This window comes from Poecile atricapillus, chromosome 3 (genome assembly GCF_030490865.1).
Source record: "Poecile atricapillus isolate bPoeAtr1 chromosome 3, bPoeAtr1.hap1, whole genome shotgun sequence".
NCBI lineage: Eukaryota > Metazoa > Chordata > Aves > Passeriformes > Paridae > Poecile > Poecile atricapillus.
The window spans coordinates 90874953-90895435 of NC_081251.1; the positions used below are offsets into that span (position 1 = coordinate 90874953).

General features: G+C 37.2%; 1 protein-coding gene across 6 annotated transcripts in view; it reads right to left on the bottom strand.

Moving 5' to 3' along the window:
- Window positions 1-8609: 8609 nt before the first annotated feature.
- Window positions 8610-20483, bottom strand: part of PPM1B (protein phosphatase, Mg2+/Mn2+ dependent 1B) — a 60898-nt gene continuing 49024 nt past the window's right edge. For 4 of the 6 annotated variants that reach the window (XM_058834514.1, XM_058834513.1, XM_058834511.1 and 1 more), the window contains 2 exons: window positions 18258-18315; window positions 11330-12380 (listed from right to left, as the gene is read on the bottom strand). In XM_058834514.1, the coding sequence (XP_058690497.1) occupies window positions 12120-12380; window positions 18258-18315 (319 nt within the window). In that variant the 3' untranslated portion in view covers window positions 11330-12119. Of the gene's footprint in view, window positions 10545-11329; window positions 12381-12407; window positions 12435-18257; window positions 18316-20483 lie in introns of those variants that run through there. The other 2 variants (XM_058834515.1, XM_058834516.1) reach the window with 2 other exon arrangements.

The following is a 20483-nucleotide window of genomic DNA, read 5'->3' on the forward strand; positions in this document are numbered from 1 at the left end:
TAAAATATATTTTATGTATGCAGGCATTATGCATCTGGCTTGCTCTCAAGCAATTCTGAAATGGTTCCCTCCTGAGCTATTTTAGTTTAGCAGGAGTAACTAGCCAGTGCAACTGTGTCAGCAGAATCCACTGAAAAGCATTAAATAGTAAAGAAAACACTTTATATTCTGTGCCAGTTACTCTGTTTACCTCAGGGTTAGGTAGGGAAACAAAACCAATCTGTATGTGGGCAGTAATAGCTGCTATCTCCACACAGATTGCCATGGTTATTTCTATAAGATGGAGGGGTTAATTTTCACGAGTATTTCTTATATATAATTATTTAGATGCACTGACTGACTTAGTCATCTACTGTTTGATGCTCTGAAAATGCCAAGTAGCTTGCCAGTTCCTCAATACCACACATATTACCACCAAAAACCATGCAGAGGGGTGATTATGCACCCTAATGTGTTAAGTGTAGGAAGACATTTATTGTTAAAAAGTTCTCTTGCTTTATGCTTTTTCATTAAAAGGTTTGTTGCCACTGGAACCAGTCTGACATAATGCACTTTAAATATAACCTCATTATTTACAGAATCAGGGCCAGATTTACAGGTATGTAAAAAAGGCAGACACCTTAGCAGCAGCTTTACCTCAGCCGCTCCCACAAGACTGATGGATAATCTGACCTTTAAAGCTATCTTTCACCCAGCACTAAGAAAATCTTCCCTTGACCTGGACTGCAGCTGTCAAGAGAGAGAAGGTCTAGGGGAACAAGTTTCTGGCACAGTATCTTTTACCATGAACATGTCTGAAGTTTCTGCCATCAGCCTGAAGTCCTGGGGGTGGTAAAACATAATTGCACAGGACACTGTACACAGGGTTTGGTGGGGGTTTTGTTACATTTTTAATGCTCTTAGTCCACTAATGGACTATGTGATTAAAGGTTAATGTCATTATAAACACTGTAATTAGCTACTGCTTGGCTCACATGAAATTTCAGGGGTAGGTTTCAGGAGAAGGCAGCACCCAGCCCCTGCCCTCAACGGTTGATCAGCAAGGCTGGCTTCTCACACGATTTTTCATGAAAACAATTATCCACTAATTCCTGCTGCTATCATAGCTGCAAGAACAAGAGAATGCAGTGCTAACTCCTTTTGGATGCTTCCCCCACAGAGGGTCAAACACTACATACAATCGACAGAAAAACAAACTTCAGGTTTGTTGCCTCTCCAGAAGGAAGCTCACTCACATTAATTGTGCTCTTTTCAATTTACACTCTTCCCCTTACGGCATTCATATGCCCCATTTCTGTACTAGAGGATGACAACTTCCAAAGGATTTTCTTTTCCAGCCTACTCCTCAAAACCTTTCCCAGCAAGAGACCTAGACCTTGCTCTTCCCCTTGTATGAGCTGGAGAGGTTCAGCATGGTATTAAATCATGGCAGACCTGAAGTTTGGATGACTGTAACTCAAGAGTGACCTTGTGTTACTGAAACATCCCTGAAGTGGGAGATCTACAATACAGATGGCACAGCCAGGCAGCCCAACAGGAAGCCAAGGAGAAGAAAAACAAAAAGGCATCACACTACATCACTACTGTGTCCATCCTTTGGGTTACCAAAAAGACAGCACCCCAGCAGACACATCGGCCTTTGCCAGGGCTCATCTCTGACAACAATTTACATCCACTGAATAGGAATCTGAGGAACAGGTTTTAGTCTGTTGAGCACAAAGCACTTCCTATCGTGGAAGAATTAATTGGAAGGGGCTGTCAGCCAACAGCTGTCACTACATGAGCACACCTACTGCCATACTATAGGTGGTAGAGGATGTACAGTTTTTTACAGTGCCTCAGCTTCCTCACCTGAAGGAATTACACACATAGTATCACAGATATGGTACTCCATATAAATTTACTCCTCCTCCCTGTCTCTCTCAGTGCATAAAGACAGGCCTTCCTGCAAACAATTTGCTTTTTCACAAGCATCAAATTAGTGGCAGGCATTCCACGATGAAACCTACACAGGTTGTGCTCCTGAGAAATAATTTCCTGCTGGAAGAGCTCAGTTCATATCAAATATCTCCAGTCTGTACAGAAAGATTCACTCTCCAGTAGTGAATTGTACCCCAAGGCTCTTACAATGGCTGCTTCTGACCAACAGTTCATGGATTCCACATCAAACCATTAGCAGTCCCTCAGCATTAATGTGTATAAAAATCAATGTGAGCACTGGAAGTGAAACCAAAGAACTGAAAGCACACATTTTGTAAAAATGCCCTGCCTTAGGATGCAATGCAGGATGTAACCAAAAGTGTGTACTCTATTACCATCTGTTAAAACCAAGTGTGGCAGTGTTCTTTATCTCTTCCACTTCCCATCTTCCCTCCAGGGGGATATCTTCTGTTAATGGGCCACTGAGTCTCACATAAAATTACATCATCCCATTGTAAAATGCTCCACCCGGGGGGGGGGGGGGGGGGGGGGGGGGAGCCAAGCATTCCTACCTAGATATAATCTGAGATTTGGAACACCACAGTCAGCCTTTTCCACTGGATTCCCAGACAAACACCAGACCCATCTAAACCCCACTGGACATTCAGAGGAAAACTACACCCTTCTACAGGATCATTGCTTCAACAGAACTGTATCTGTCACTCCAGGAGGACTGCAGCCACCATTTAATCGAACTGCTGCCTACACCCTGACCAACAGGGTGTCAGGCTGTATTCTGACACTCAGTATTTTTCTACTGCTGCATTTTATTTTTCCTACTAAGTTGCAGTTTTGCTCTTTTTTATTTATACTAGTAAATATAAATACTTTATTTATACTAGTAAAAAACTGTTATTCTCATTTCTCTGCCTGAGAGCCCTTAAATTTCAAAATTATAATTCAGAGGGAATTTTCATTCCAAGATAGGCTCCTCCTGCCTTCTTCAGCAGACACCTGTCCTACAAACCAAGACAAGCCTCAAACCAAAAACATCCTATTCAATTCAGGACCTAGCATGCTGTGCAGCAACAGCTGCCACTTGCAAGGGTCTATACTCAGGGAAGGGGCTCTCTGACCAGCACAGACCAGAACTCTGTATCATGAAAACATTCCACAACTACAAGAAGTATTTTCCAGATATACCAGTCAGTGTGGACACAGGTAGCAGAACACCATCTTAATTTCATATTCACCTGAATGTACAATAACTGAAACTGAAGAAAATCTTTACTTCCTGTAAGTTAGAAAAACTGCTAAAACTCCTTAAGTACTACCCTCTTAAGCACTGCGTAAAAGAAGTTTTGTTTTGGAACTGTCTGGCATTCAAGGATCCAGCCATGTGGGTGAATGCACTGCTTGGTACAAGGTGAAGAAAGCATCACCTGCAACAAATACCAGCCTTTCCATTTAGAACTTCATGAGTCCATGGAACTGGGTGGGCACTTCAGTGCCAGATCTCACATTGCAAATCTACATAAAATAGTTCTGGCACCTCACTTGTTTATGCTAGTGAACCAGGGAAAAACAATCCCATATCCTGCAAGCATTCTCACTGTGCATTTAAATGTCCCACTCAATTCTCTACTCTCAGAGAAGTGATTAAGCATCACACACACCCACTCCCCCCTCCAAGGATCATTAAAGCACATTTCTGTTCTTCATTCCATATATATATGAGGCAGTCTCTCACAGCTCTCACATGCTGCTAGCTCAGCTATGCTTTCTGGGAGTCTGTTGCACAGACTGTTGTACAGGGGAGCAGTGCAAACTGTTTTTATTCTGAGTGGATACCCTACTTGCATTTCAAAGACAGATCTTTCTAATATTTGAATACTGCAGGCTGAACTGGCAGACAACTGTACATCATCTTCAAGTCAGTGATAATACAATACCCATTTGGTATATATTTTTCTCCTTTCCCTTCATTTAATACAAAACCTTTTATTTAATGCAGTTCAAAGCATAGAGGCTACTAAGATCATATGAGAAGTCACATCTTAAACATAAAATTTTGCTGGGTTTTGGGGTTTCTTTCCAGTTCACAGAAATAGCACCTGAAATATGCTAGCAGCATGCAAAGAACTTGCTGCAATTTACTCCCATGCTTGAACTTCTGGGGTTTTTTTTAATAAATAGAGTGTTAAGTTAAATGCAATAACTAATCTCTGAAGCAGCAGCATGGAACTTCCTAAGTATTTTTAAAGTAAGGACAAGTATGAATGAAGAGGTGAATGTAAAACATATTTCACCATTTTAAAATTTCACAGCCAGAATAACATAATAAGTATTAAGAGCAGAGACTGAGAAGTTTTCGTAAAGCACCACACTTCCAAAGACCTTGACACTGTGCTAGCAGAGTATTTCCAAAAACTATCTTCTTCTAACATAAATGTAGATTTATTTGAGCTGGAAGAAGTATTTTGGTTTCATTTCATACATTTTCTGATCTTAGTGTTGAAATAATATTTCAACACTGAGATCAGAAAATGTACTGAAATATTATTTCAACACTAGGAAAAACATTCTAGGAAACATATCTGCTTTACATACCAAGGCCAAAATCCTTGCTATACCATTAAAATTAGATGCCTTTATGAAGATGATCACTGGATAAATGATTAAAAAAACCCTCTCACATCATCCAGTTTCCCCTATTAACAACAAATTAAATAATGTAAATTGGGCAGGCATCCACCATTTTGCATCTGAGTAACCTGCCAAACAAAATAAAACCAATATTCACAATTAATTTGATAGGAATGGTGTTAAGAAGCTTCCTTACAAAAATAATGGGAAATATCTCTTCATTAATGCACTTTAAGTATGCATTTATGTCAAAGTTAAAATGCATTTAGTTCAAAGTTTCCAACTAACTTCTAAAAGTAGGATATTTACTAACCTACATGTTTAACCCCCAAAGAAGTAGCTAAAATACATCAATATAGAAGGGTGCATTTTCACCAGTTTCTCTTTTTGCACATTTTTAAAAAAGATAATTTTTTAAGAAATTTTTAAGATTTTAAATCTTAAAATCTTAAAAATCTTAATCTTAAGATTTAAATTTTAAGATTTTTAAAGAAAATATAACAGTCTTGCAAGGAATATAACATATACAAATATTTTTGGGTTCTCTTTTTAAGTCCTGGATGTTAACTTCCAGGAGTAGTGTTTTATGTCACAAGAGAGAATTTTCCTTCTATGAATTTCTGTCCAATTTCTTTCACTTAACCTTTGCAACTCTTTCAAAATTATAAAGGACATTTTTTTTGACGTGTTTTTGACACATTTGGTCATTTCCTGACAGAAATTTGCACATAATTTCTCTGAACAATATTTGTTCAAAAATATCCCACATATACCAAACATTCCAAAAGCCACCTGAAAAAGGCCAGAAAACTCAGTATTTATGTATTTTAAAGACCAGATGAACTTCTGCCATCAAGAGGTCCCATTAATTTGATTCCAGCTTTTTAAAGGTCAAGGGCAAGGTTTATAACACTAAACACTATTGCACCATACACTCAGCTTCCCCACAACTCACCTTAGATTCCAGGAGTCTGAGAAAGCAGAAACAGGGTCAAAGTTATTTCTGAAGCACACTTGAGACAACAGGAAAAATTATGTCCAATGAGACTGTTTGAATTAGTTGCCACAGGTCTTTAGAATGTGTATTCATTCCTACTACAGTATTTTTCATCCTTTACTGGGAAGAGTAACTGCTTTCAGAGAAAGATTATACAACTGATGGAAAATGTTCATTTTTTCTCCTATCAGCCCACCCCCATGACCTGAACACTTATCAGTCTTTTTTAGATTTAAAAGCAGCTCATTAGTTATGTTAATTCAACCACTAATCACAGCAATCACTGATCAGCACAGCAAGGACTTTTTCTCTGAAAATTCCCAGTCAAGCTGGATATAGACAAATAAGGAAAGCCAAGGGCAGAATCAGAAGGAAGATCTCAGCAATCCCAGTCAGTCTTTAAATCCATCTTAAGTTAAATCCAGATATCACAGCAAAGGAGAACTTGTAAGATTTTTGAAGAAGGAAATGCAAAGCCTTTGGGAGAACATAACCTTTCAGACGTACAAAGAGCTAAGCACAGCAGCACTGGTGAAGTGACAGAGTGAATGACAGAAATGAGAGATGAGCACCAACAGTGAGCTGAACAAGAGGCATAGTCATGCTATAATGCAAAAGTTGCTCATGTTTTGATCAACAGAGAAGCAGCCAGGTATGAACATGAGATAGCACAAACCAAGCAGAGCTAAGTCAGGTTTGTACAGCAACAGCCCAAACAAACACAGGCAGGACAAATTTAGATTGGCACACAGAGAAAACAGGTTACAAAGACATGAGAGGTGGGAGCTTCAGCTGCATAAACTGCATACTTACCTGAATTAAACTTCATAAATTCAGTGACTTTGGGTCCTTTCTTGTGGTTTTTTCAAACTGCCTTCGTCTCTGGGATTATCCCATGTAGTTGCTTACCTGCACCAGTGCAGCTCCTTCCAACTTCATTTTCAGTTTAGAGCTAAAAAAGAACTATAAAGAGCCCAAAGCAACAAGCCTTCACACAATCCCCAAGCCAACAAACTGCAGATTACCTGATAATTAAAAACTGCTTATTGCGGCCTTTTTTTTTTCTTTGCTATTGTAGGCCTATACCTAATGATAGGTAGCACTGCTTTTAGCTTCATCCTCAAGAGGTAAAAGTTGTCTACTACAATTTGGTTCAATGCTGTAACCAATCTCGAGTTCCTATTGCTTTTGATTTCCACTCAAAGTGCCAAAAAAAAAAAAAAGACTGGTTTTCTGGGGCTAATTTTACTTTTTAAGATTTAAGCCAGTGATTATGGCTGACAGTATACACAAAAGCTCAGAAATGAAGTGGTTGACTGAACTCTACTTCACACATGATACCAAGAAACTACCTAGGCACCAATAGCCAGCCTCTAATGCGCTAAAAGAATCAACAAGTATCAATTTGTTTGATTTTGAGGTTTTAGATTTTTTTTGTTGCTGCTTTTGTGTTTTGATTTTTTTTAAAACCACCCAAATAGCAACATCAGCATCAGATTCACATTTAGGACCATGAAAAATACGGATATTTGGGCCAAGTCTTGCAAAGGTTTCCATACAGGCTCGAACAGCCATATGAAGTTTCAGCCGATTAAGAGGAGACTGTCATAGTAACTAACCCCTAATAAGAGACTTCTGACAACAGAGTGACATCACTTATATTTGCATCTACTTCATTGCCATTCATATTCCATTTAACATGTTAACGAGGAGCAGTTAAAACAGACATTTATTTTGCTCAGAGAGGAGATCTGAGAACTGCCATGGACTACTTTGCCTCTGTTACAGGAGAAGTCATAAAAATGAAATCAAGCCAAATTTGACAAAACAGAAAGACCTCACTGAAGAGGTACTTCACACTCTCCTTTTTCTACATAAGTATCTTTGTGTTAGTTACCAGGTGGCAATCAAATTAAGACAATGTAATTTTAAAACATTGACAAGTTATGTCAAATACATGAACAAATTTCATCATTCATTCAGATTTCTCACATTAAAAATACAAAGTCAACAAGCAAAGTTTTTCCCAGGCTGCTGAAATCTACACAGTATTTCAATTAAACTGAAAAAATTACTAGAATTCACAACCAAGTGGATGCATGAATGGCAAGTAGTGGTAATTTAGGGGGAAAAAAGCTGTCTTGATTTACCTTTTGATGTAGCTGTGCAAGCTATTATCCTTCTCTTTGAAAAACCTGTGTGCACGCTTCACTTCAATACAAGGAAGCATAAATCCTTGTACTTGAGGGAGATTATCCACTTAACGTAAAAAATCTATAACAAGACGTGTTCACGGGACTAGAGCCCATGGAGTACCAGAAGTCTCACCAGTGGAACAAGACATTAAAATTGTAGCCCATGAAGAAAGCATGCTGGGGTTATGCTGTACAATCAAATCCAACAAGAAAGTTCAAAGAAGTTACAGATTTGTAGACCCAAAAATCTTCAGGTTGTTTGTAAAGATGTCTATTCTAGAGTAACGCTAACTGTTCAGGCAGGTTACTACTCTGCAGTATCAAATCATGGAGGATTCTGTTCTCCTTTTCCACTCAGCTAAAAAACTACATTAGTAAGCTGGAAAAAAAGATCTGTAAAAGTTAAAAAAAAAAATCTAACTTCTTCTTTAAAAAAAAAAAATCTAAAACTTCTAACATGAAACATCATAGAAATTTCTATTCAAAACTGTGCAACAATGAAATGTCATAGGTTTAAGCTCAGATCTTTAAGAAACTTCAAGAAATGAGTTGACCAAAAAGTTTAACCTGAATTTTTAGTCTTCTAATGAATGCTCTCCCATAGCCAGACTAAGATTCCAGCTGAACTCATTGATTTGTCCTAGAAGCACCTAATGTTGTTTGCCCTTTTCTTACTCCCACAGAGAAGCCCACTTTGAGACTTGTGCTTCACCGAGATGAAGGGGCACATCTGCTACAGAACAAACAGAAATCCGTCAACTAAGAGACCTCATAAATCTCACTGAGTTGTCTTTTTATATGGAACACTTGCATCTTCTTAGCAAGTCCTTCCCAAGAAAATAGCAAGCATGTCACACTGTTTTAGCAATCCTTTATTGAAGATAACAAGTTGGTTATGTTCACTGTATTGTATGAAACATCACAATATCATACTGGGAAGGTACTATCAGTACAGGGTTGGACCAGAGCGGACAGTCTGAACAATAAACCATTTTGCATTCTTCATTCCCTATCTTTTTAACAACCCCAAAAAAACCAGTAAAGGGACAAATACCTGTTAACATCATCATTTAAAACACTTTAACTTACAAGGCTAAAATCTAATGAATAAATAAAATATACTGTGGCAATAATCCTCTCTAGACCAAAAAAAAAAAAAAAAAAAAAATTAGATACACAGTGAATCAAAATGACTGGAAAAGCTGGCCTTCGGCATCAGTATGAAAGAGCGTGTGGTTTTTACAGACTCACCATGGGGATAAAGTTACAGAAAAATACCATGAATTTAATTTCACACAAAACCAGTTGATGACTGTCATTAGCTTAAAACTACACACAAGGGCAGTTACATCCTTGTTGAAACACAGTTTAAACAAATAGGAAAATGTTTACAAGGCATCCACAGCATGTAAATCATGTACAGATGGATACATTCATTGTTTCCCCTCCCCAATAGCTTTTATTTTAGATAAATACTTTACTCTTCCCCATTTTCAGCATTTACTGGACTCATCACATGCACAACTCAAAGAAGTCAGAAAAAAAAATCAAGGTTATTGCAAAAATAGAATTAAACTAAGAATCTTCAAGTACCTTACATGACAGCCACTCTGTACCATGCCCATTGCTTATAAAATGAAAGATCATTGAACCCATGAAAATATCTCTAATATTTTCTTAATTTAAAATAGATAATTTTAAGTGTATTTATAGTAATCTCAAAGTGATAATTTGAACTTGGTAAATAATGCAAACAATTAAAAATTATACCCATATTACACAAGACTTCTGTCTGTATCTTAAGCTGAAAAAAATCAAAAAACTATAGAAAACCACATATAGAACAAAAAAATAATCACAATTTACATTATAATAAAGGCAAATTTTCAGCATTTTTAAAAAAATCTGCAGCTGTGAGAGATGTCAAAGCAAGTCACTACTAACTATAAATTCACCAGTTTTTTCTTTTAAAAAAGATTTTCTCTAGCAAGAGTTGAAGGGTGTGTTGTACACATGCGTAAAATTCTCACTGGTTTTAGATGCCTAGAATCTTCATATATTATTGCCAAATACACTTATCTTCAAGCAAGCAGTAGGCAACATATCACAATTTGGACACCGCAGGGAAACCTAACGGTCTGGTAATACAGGTAAAACTGGAAAATTAAAATAAAAAAACCCAACAAAACAAACGAAACAAAACAAAAAACCCACAAAAAAAAAAAACAAAACCCAAAAAAACCCAACCAGGAAACTAAAAAACACATCTGATAGCATATTGCCCAACTGAAATTACTTCCAAGCCACAGAGCTGCAAAGCCTTCCAACTTAGTAAAGTGAAATAAGAAACGTCTCAAACAATTACTTGTACTCTCTCTCATGCTTGTATGTTGCATGTTTCATTTAGCCACAGTGTATCTTCAGAATACACCTACAATCCCGTGCACCTCAGGTACATACACCGATCTGCTGAGAGAATATTCCTTCCTTCCTTCTTTCTTTTTTAGGGCCAAAGTTCATTACAGATGTAATCAGTATGCCTGAGGCTGGTAAAAATACTGTAGTACAGGCAATGCTAAGAGTGGCAATATCAGAAAACACAAAAATGAACAAATGATGGAAAATTCTAATATCTTTCTGCCCATTTCACAAAATGTTGGAAATCCACCAGAAATTTTCCCTTGTATTGAAGAAATCAGATTTAAAAGTTTTTTTCCCCCTTTCAGAATCAAAAGCATTTTAGCAGATTTGTAAGGCTACCACGGATCTTCTAGATCTCCAGAACCCTACAGGAAAAGAAGAGGAGAAACATTACTACTCACCAATACAAATGAAAACATTTTGTTGCACTTTGGATTTCAGTGGCATAATTATGAGGAATACTAGCGTAAGACAGAAAACATTTTCCCTGTTTTCCATACCTGCCCACTTCCACACACAAATGTTTCCCGTTTGTCAACATCATGATGAAATTTACTTCTATAAAACATGAATCCAGTAAAGCTCTTATGGCAGAATGATTTAAAACCAAGATTTACCTAAAATTGTACGGTATCACAACTACCAACACATACTACATCTGTGGACTACAAAACAATAAAAAAGCTCTACAAAATACTACAGAACTCAGCTTCTCAGGTATCCCTGGTCCAAAAGAAATTTTCACAGGATCCTTTTCGTTAAGGCAGTGAAATCTGTACCTATTTTGAACAATCATATTTTGTGCAAATGTTATGTTATGAACTGACAACTGACATAAGCTTTCCAGTCTTATTAGTAGATGAGCTACCACTACTGCAAAGTCCCAGTATTATCACCGACCTACCCAAATGGACGTACACGTATGTGTTGTACCCCAAGAGACAAGGAAAAGATTTGGCAGAAGGCAAACTGTAGAAGAATAGTTTATTCATTTATATGGCTGATGTTTAGCTTGAACCTGAGAAATGTTGCCCAAATACAGGATTATGATGAATGCTACAAAGCCAAAATCACCAAAAGCTTTGTAGAAACTAATGAACACCATGAGTTCACATCAGGAAGTTATGAGAAGTTTCAAGTCATGTCAGAATAATGCTTCAAAAGAAAGTTTATTACTCGCTTAAAAGAGTCAATATGCATACAGATATTATTCCACAGCATGTTCTTTATTTTCACTTGATAACAAACTATTGTAACTTGACACTAGGTAATAAATTTAAGTACATTTTCATTTCTGGATATATGCTATGCTACAACCTGAGAAGTAATAATACCATTGTCTAGAAAATCAGTAGTTATGATGAACACTGGATACAATCTAAACTGAAAAATCAAACATTTAATAAGTTACAACCTAAAATGTAACAGCTTTTGTAATTCAGCTGTTATAGAAACTACACACAAACCAAACAGATGCATGCAGTACGTGATGCTGGGGGAAAAAATGAAACTGAAGAATTTGTATAATTCAATTAAATTGCACAAAAGATACAACTAAGATGTAAATTACTTTACAATGAGCAAACATATACCAACAAAACTAGTATTTAATAATGTTCTCAAAAGAAAAAGTTTTAAAATGCCTTTTTGCACACTCATGTTAGATTCCTGTTGTTGGTGATACAGGATTTGAAAAAAGAAAATTAAAATCTCAGATGGGAGGTTAAACCTTGCTACACAATTTAGGATGCAATTACTGTAACATCCCACAGCAGCTGAACTTCTAAGGAAGTAAGGAAGTAAGCAAGAGCTCTGTATGAACAATTTGTACACATAACTACAGTAAAGCCGAACAGTCTTCCAGGCTAGCAGCGCCCAAGGTTGCGATCTAAGCATTGGAAGCCGCGGCGGTGAAGCGCAGCGCTAGCTCGCTGCGAGTGTCAGGAGTGCTGCTCGCCGCTCTGGTCGCTGCCCGCGGCCGGGCGCGGGGCCGGTGCCGCTGCGGGGCCGGGGCGGGGCGGGGCCGGCTCGGCGGGCGCGGAGTCCTCGGGCGGGCCCGGGCCCGGCAGCTGCGCCAGCCGGTACCCGGCCAGCATCTCCTCCAGCAGGTGGCGGTAGTTGCCCCTATGATTAATCCGCATCTGCCTCAGCGCCTCCACCAACCTCCCCTGCGTTCCGCCTTCCTCGGCCGCGCCGGGCTCCTTCGGTTGAGATTCAACACCCCAAAAAGATCAGTAGTTAAACTAGAAGATTTTCTAACCACATTTAAAAAAAAAATAAAAAGCAACCAGGAAAACCATTTTTTTTTTTTTTTCAAACTGAGAAAACATATGTCTATTTGAATGTAAAATACCTTATTAGCAACATACAACTTCGAACAATTTATGTCAAGTTAATCCTTTTAAACAACATAATTCAAGAAATTATAACTATGAAACGAACATTTTTAATAGTTTCAATTCATTTTCAGTCAAAGTACCTCCTCTCAATTAACACCATCTTTATTCCAAATGTCTTTGATAAATACAGATTATAGCCCCCACAACTTTGGTCATTTATCAGTGGAAAATTTCGAAAATTTAAGCTTCTTTAGCCACCAGGTCAATATATTTAATTGTGAATTTCTGCACAGTTTTGTGAAAAACTCAGAGACTAGATCACCCTATTGACAGCAGTTTAGTTGAAGCATCACATCAAAATAAAAGCTCAGCGTTTTAGTAAACACTCTGATTTTTGCATGCATGATGCTGCCAGAAAAGAAGCAAGCAGCTACCCATGAGCACAGGGAATGCTGGTATTTGAACAACTTAAGACACGCTTTTGGGCAGATTGTGTATTGCCTAGAAAAATTCGCAGGTAGAACAATTGTTTAATGTCAAACCTAACAATCTACAGCACAAAATCTGAGTATTGAGTGCTGGTTAAGGAACAGAAGTCTCCTCAGCAAGTGATCTGCTTGGTTACAAGCCTTCAGTTGAAAAAACTGATGTGTTTTTTGGTGATAGAGGAGCACATCTGCTACAGTGCCTTGACACTGATACTAGGTATTTTCACTTTCACTTGCTAAAGCAGTACTGTTGCTTTAAGGGAACAGTACATTTTAAATTATTAATATCTAGCAACTTATCAATCTAGACAAATGAAACTGTATCTCTGGAAGCTGGCAGATTTTTCAAGACATTAGAAGCACAATCCAGACTGCCTTTTTTTCATGCTGACCTCATTTTATTGTCACGTAGTCCAAAAGCTTCCAAACTACAAGTACCACTGTTATTCATTTACAAGCTTAATAGCAGTATTGAGAAAATACCTTGGGATCAAAGATAAGATTTTGCATGCTCTACATAATGTTGCTGGAATAAAAGCCCCAAGACTGACTAGCACAATCCAAGCTAAAATGGGGCCAAATTTTACCACAAAAATGAGTATTACTGCATATAATAGCATCCCTCTAAGTTTAATTTGTTCAGGAAATAAGAGACATACTTTCACAGCAGTTTGCTGGTCTTAGTTTGAGATGTTTTGACTCCCATATATTCAAATATGAAAATATTCAAGAATACTCTCTTCTCTTCAAGAGAACAGTAAGGAGAAGCAAAATAAAGGAGGTAGTTTTAATGTATGAAATGGAACTGCTTTAATACCTTAAAAGCACAATGGCAGCAAAAACCCAGGGCATCAAGAAGAGGCTAGAGATGTATCCAGTTTCTTGGTTTGAAAAAAAATCCCTGAGTTATGTTTATGCCTAGCTAATATTAAACATGGCAACATAGCTGAAGACTTCCAGTTTTTTAAAATTCAGAGAACGTTTAAACTCCATATTTCGTCTACTGCATCAGTTTTGCTCTGAGGTTGACATTAGCACACAAATACCCTGAAATTTCCACATTTCACAATACCAAGATCTTTAAAAACTCCTTTAGCAGACTGAAGTGAATAATTTTTCTCCACGCAACACTGAAGAGTAAAAGCAATAAGCAATATAATAGCAGCCCTGAGGCTCCTAAGCAATTCAAATGCTGGTAGGAGTTGAATTAGCAATGCTGTTAGCGTTTGATATTCAAACTCACATCCTGCATGGTGTTGGCACCCTATTTTACAGCAGGCTATTTTGTGCTCCCCTTGTGTCCCTCAGTGCTAACAGACAAGAAACCCCACAGACTGTAGGACAGAAACTGCCTTTTTTATATATTATATACTATATAGACAGAGATTTCACTCTAATGATGTGTGGCTAGAACAGGTCCCTGAAAACTATGGTTACTGTGCAAGGTAGCATTTGCCTTCCTTCACATTTCAATTCAACTGAAGAGCCGCTGGCCATAAAATCAAGAATAAATTTGTGCTAGCTGTATTCAACATGAGCATTCACAATTTTTACACAAGTTTTGTGCTATTAAATTATGTGTATGAAAAGGGCTGCTATGTATTAAAGACTGCGTTTATGATGTTGTGAGAATGGTGTAAGAGTTGTGTCCATTTACATTTTTTTTATGTGTAGCAGCCCTTAATGGCATATGATTTGGTTCAGCCAACTGCCAGAGTGTATTAGTAAAAACAAGAGAGCAACATGATTGATTTCAAGTAAGATGCTCAAAGGCAGCTTTAAGCAAATGCCACTGGAACTATTAACACAGCCATTGTGATTCTAACATTGCTCCTTGTCTTTAAGGATATATACATACAGTGGTCTAATCGATAGCAGTCTCCTAGTCTTTGGAACACATAAAAAAATTAAAATTGTCAGAGAAGTAGAGTCACAGAGAAAGACTAGCACTTAAACACAGGAAGCAGAACAACTCTTCAGTGGTATTGTAACATCACAGTGGTAACTATTATTTAGCTATGAATACATTCTTAAATTCCCTTTAAAGAACTGGAAGCATCAGGACCCAATACATAACAGATTTCTGTGTTTTCACTCATATTTGTAAAGGGACAAGCCTCCACATTTATAGCAGAAATCTGTGTTCAAACAATGGTAAAGTTGTTCATTGTGACTGCAGCGCAGGGCTCTCTCCAGCCCTGGATTTATATAATATTTGTAATCTGATGAGATTCCTAGCAAAAAAAAAACTTAGGACTGCTATACCCTCAAGACAGACTAGTGATCTATAGTAAGGATTCTTTTATTTCTCAGACTCTTTCTCTGCATGACATCTACTTACCTGAGCTCTATGTTAAGGTTTCTCAGAAAACATACATGTGGAGAATAAAAATCTACTATCACTAGTTCGGATAACAAAAAAAAAAAAAAATCTAAGTGCAACACTACCTGAATTGTTTACAGTGCTGAGTAAAACAAAGCTAACTTAGATAGGGATACAACCAAAGTTTTAATTTATATACTAAGAACTAATTTGCAAAGCTATTACGATCCAGTTCACAGGATCTCATGGTAACTATTTTAAAATTGCTAGATGCTAAAATGTATAGTCTTTAGAAGGAAGCCATATTCTCAACTGCAAAACTTAATCTGATTGTTTGGGTTGTTGTTTGTGTGGTTTGGAGGGGTTTCTTTTAGTCATTTGCATTATGTTTAGCAACTAACTACATTATTATTTTGCCATGACAAAAATTGCTTAGCCATATATACAATTGTAAGATGGAAGATGACTGCCACAGGCAGAGTTTCCAATTGGTAATGGAAGTATTCTGCACAGCACCCACACTCAGTAGGCAAGGGTGCACTGTTAACTACACATGGGGAAAGATGCTCAGGTGCAAGTGTACCTTCGTGCTCAGCATCCATGTCTCTAGCACCTAAATTTTCAAATGAACATCTGCTCTTGCTTCATACTAATTAAAACAGAAGCATCACTGGCCAGATTTCAATCTCACTTGGCAATGTCATCATTGGGATATACTGTATGTTTCTTTCCTACCTTTGCTCCCTGCTTAAATATGAGATGTGTAGCAACATTACTATTGTGTGTAGACATGCTGAAGAGTCTGATGTTGAATAACTGAACAGCTTCCTTCCCTTTATATCTCTGGACACTACAGTATCCAGTTCAGAAGGCTACAAAATCACCACGCATACACCTAAAACTGAGTAAGACCAGCAAGGAAGTCATGTTTTCATCGTCTCAGAGATGAGACCCACTAGATCCATCCACTTCAAAGACATTAAGATAACTTGCTGGGAAGATGCAAACAGGAATTGTATCCTTCACCAAGGGGGAGCTGATCCTCTCAAACTGATCTGGGCCAATAACAGGGTGAAAAGAACAAAGATGCTGACTGGCAAATGACATGCTATCACAAGATCAAACTAGAATTTAAACCACTCTATTTAAAACACATTTGAGATTTGCACTTCTGTATCAACATAAGAAAAATGTAGGAAGCAGAGTGCAATATCCTGTTCAAATCTCTTTTTAAAGAAACCAAATTAAAAGCCAAACCAACTACACAGGGATTTAAATGGCAAGAGAGGTCAAAGCTGTTAATGGTATATCCTTTCATGAGCAAAATGCATATTTAGGTTAGCTACCTCATTTTATTAAATTAAAATGGATGATGCGAAAACATTTCCGGAAAGGAGCCAATAGACAAATGGATGCTGTACTGCATGTTAGGACTTTCAGCAAACTTGCAGGGCTATTGAGAAGTAAAGCTAGACTTAGAACAGGTGCATCATAAATGCAACTATGTCATATAAGATTTCTAAAATGTAACCATTAGACAAACTTTCAGGTTTTTTTCTTAAAATACCAATTAATTTGTAAACTTGTGCTATTTTAATTTTTATTTAATTTTTAAATAAGCCACATATACCAGTAACTTTTCCCCAAAAAGCAAGGGAAGTTCCGGCTAAATACAAAAGTAGTAGCAGGCTGATAGAGGAGCAGAATTTCCTAAAGGACCAAAGAAGCTGAAAACAGAAAAATTTTGTGTATCTTGGTTTGGGGTACTGTTGCACAATTTCTTGAAAGTGAAATGAAAAAAGTATATCCTATCACTTTCAAACCAGACAAAGGAACAAATCCTAAAAATTTAAGAAGTTAAGAGACTTCTTCTCCATTTTCACACTAACAGAATAGTGGCCCCTTCCACCTACACAAGCTTTCTAACTGAAGATAATAAATCAAATATAGGCAGTTAAGAGAAGAGGAAAATGGGAAAGACACAGTAACAACTGTGGTGAGACTGTGCATCTCATGGTGCACAATTGATAATTTCAAGGTATTTCAAAAGTGCAATACCATTCATTGTAATAACTACCTGACTGAGGGCTTTGTAGCCATCTCAGAATAAAAAATATTACAAAGGATTTACTAAAATAGGAATGGTACTTCCACAAAACAGTTCACAAACTGTACAGGAAATGACGTGTCCAAGCACGGATGTTTTTTATCAGTTCTTCAGTTTTCCACAGTTTTAAACAAATTTAACCACAATTGATAGAAACACCAGTTATTACTTACACTAATATTAAGAGCTACCTAATAATTAGGTTTAGAGGTACAATAAACTATACTTCAACATATTATTTAAATTCAGCTTTGAAGGAAATGGGAAGAATGTAAAGCCATTTTAGAAATCGCAACTGAAGTAATCCAAAATTACTTTTCATTAGACCAGTAGAGACAGGACATGAAAAGATAGTGTAAATGCTCTGAAAATAGTCAATATTAGTCTTGTAATCTTCTATTTTCAGTGTACTAAGGCCTTCTTACAGAAGACAAGAGGAAGCATGTTTGCCTCCTCTTGTACTACATTTCTCGACAGCAGACATATCAGCTTGTTAAGTAACAGATTTGCTGACTACTAATTTTTTACAATTATATACTGTAAGTTTAGAAAAACCCTGCACTGTTGCGTCACAGGTTTGATTGAGAAACTGGCAGTCATTTAGATGTTTAAAATGCCTTTCAGAATTTGGTGTCAGTTTTTGTCTTTCAGAGGAAGAACTTCTACATAAAATCGATCCAAAGCAAGGTAAAAATTAGCAGTATGCTACAGTATGTATCTTGTATTTCTAATTCTTTATTCCTAGTGATGAACACTTTTGCTTAATGTATGACAACTTTGATGTTCACATTAACAAAGTAGCAATCAAAACGGGAACTTACCCCCTCATTGTCTCTGTGTGGATTCAGCCTAGTATACACATTTTCAATAATATTACGCCTAAAAAGAGAAGTTTTAAAAATAATTAAGCAAAATGAAGAATTTCAAAACACTAAGAAAAGTGTGATTAGAGTAGGCATTTTTTTTCTAATCTGCCTTTTAAAAACAAGAAACCCACTCTGTGCCTTTACTCATTTCAGTAAGAATTTGGGGATCTAGCAACCAGTCAAGATTTGCAAAGATTTGCAAAGTAAAACCATTTTCTTACCTTACCTCTCCATGGTCCACCTCTTTTTAGAGCTGCATAGTCAGATTTTGTAAAGAATAACATTTAAATCTGTATTTTTCTGGTTATAAAAAATTCTTCAATTTTGCTGGTGTTCTTGCCTTATTTCTGGATGTGGAACTTGATGACAGTTAAGTTTTTACCTGTCTTTATTACATATACACAGGTTACAACTTGCCTACAAAATTTTCAAGTGCAGTATGCAGAATGGACAACCTCTGAGATGTGTTTTCTATTGTCTAGTCATGCTGTAGAAATTAAAACACAAAAGCCAGTAGCCACTCTTTTTGTGGCAGTGCCATTTAACGACAGACCTTCACAGGCAGTCAACATAAGCACAAAGAACTTCACAAAAAATAAAACCCACCATATACACAGACTTCTGATGCAAAAAAGGTTATGTACTCACATCTTCAAAGTTAAAACTGGGAAACATTCAGACAGATACAATAAATATGATCAAAGTTATTGACAGCTTCAACAAAAAAGAACAGCTAAGTGGAGTAAGACTCTTAAGTCTGGAAGTGACCAAGATCTCTAAAAATTGTGTCTTACAGAATGAGGGGCACCAATTGTTGACTCTTCTAAAGAGCACAAAGGCATCAAATGTCAAATCAGCAGCAAATGTCTCAAATATGGCTCTCAATGCAACAAATGCCCCAGAATACGGAGGATGCTACAAGTTTGCTGAGGCTCCTTCTAAACATATTTAAGAAACCTGGAAAAGTTGTATATCTGAAGTAGTACGGGATCCATTGGAATTAATGGAAGACTTTTGTAGAGAAAATAAACTAAATCTTTTTGTCAATGATAGAGAAAGGGTTCTCTCTATTTAGTTCCACATTCAGATGACAGAGGAATGGCACAATTCTGACTAAATGTCTGTATTACATAAAACAAAGGCACCTTCAATGTAACAGAAAACACCTCGTCAGTCCAATCAAGACTGCCACAGAAGCAGGAGGCAGCCACTGCAATGGGTTTAAACAGACATGGAAGTCTGCTCCTTGGGAATTATCCATTTTTTTAAGTTCACTTTTCTTTCTTTCACCAGTGTGAAAAGCATTTTTCTGTGCTTTTCTTTGATGGGAAAATTCAGGAGCAAGATATTGAGTGGAACTAAGGCCCAGGTGTCAGAGTAGCTCAGGACTTTTGTTCACTTAAGCAACAAACCTTCATTCTTGAGGCAGCATTTGAAATCACAAGAGGACTGGAGCAAAGCCAGAAAAGTCTTTGGAGTGTAGGATTTTCTAGGATATAACAGCGCCATCAGCTGACCACAGCAGAACTGACACCTGTACATCTGTCTCAAAGAGTGGGCCACCAGGGGCTTCTACATAAGTGGGAAGCTTGAAGGAAGGAATTATATAGTGCCAATATAAATGGAGCACAGTAAGGGGGTAAGCACTTAAGGGGGTCCTAATGTTTGCAAACAAACTCTAATCATAATAACACTGTATTGCATTTCCCCAGCTCAGACGTACTAAAAATTGGGAGCTCCTTTAACTGGTGCTAAACCCATGGATGACAACCAAAGATAAGATCTTTTTGCAACCAGATTTGAGCCAGGTCTTGGAGCTCAAACACAAGGACAAAGTGTAACTTCTTCATGACCCGGTAACATCGCAGGATAATGAACTCAAGAAAAAGAATATTCTCTTTTTAGGACAGAAGTTTTAAGTTACACAGTACATGGATTTGGGTTGTGTAGCAGCATTTTTTTCCAGGACTTCCATTAATTTCCTGCAAATAAAATGAACTTACATACATCACTGCCTGTCTTTGTCTCAAGTTTGGAGGCCAAGAACAAGTCCCTTAATACTGTATAATATTCTCTTGAAAGAAACTGCAGGTACATCCCTGAAGACAGGGGACTTTAAGAGTCAAGAAAAAGAGAAAGGTACCAAAATGCAAATTCTGAACCAAGTCCATGAAAAATGTA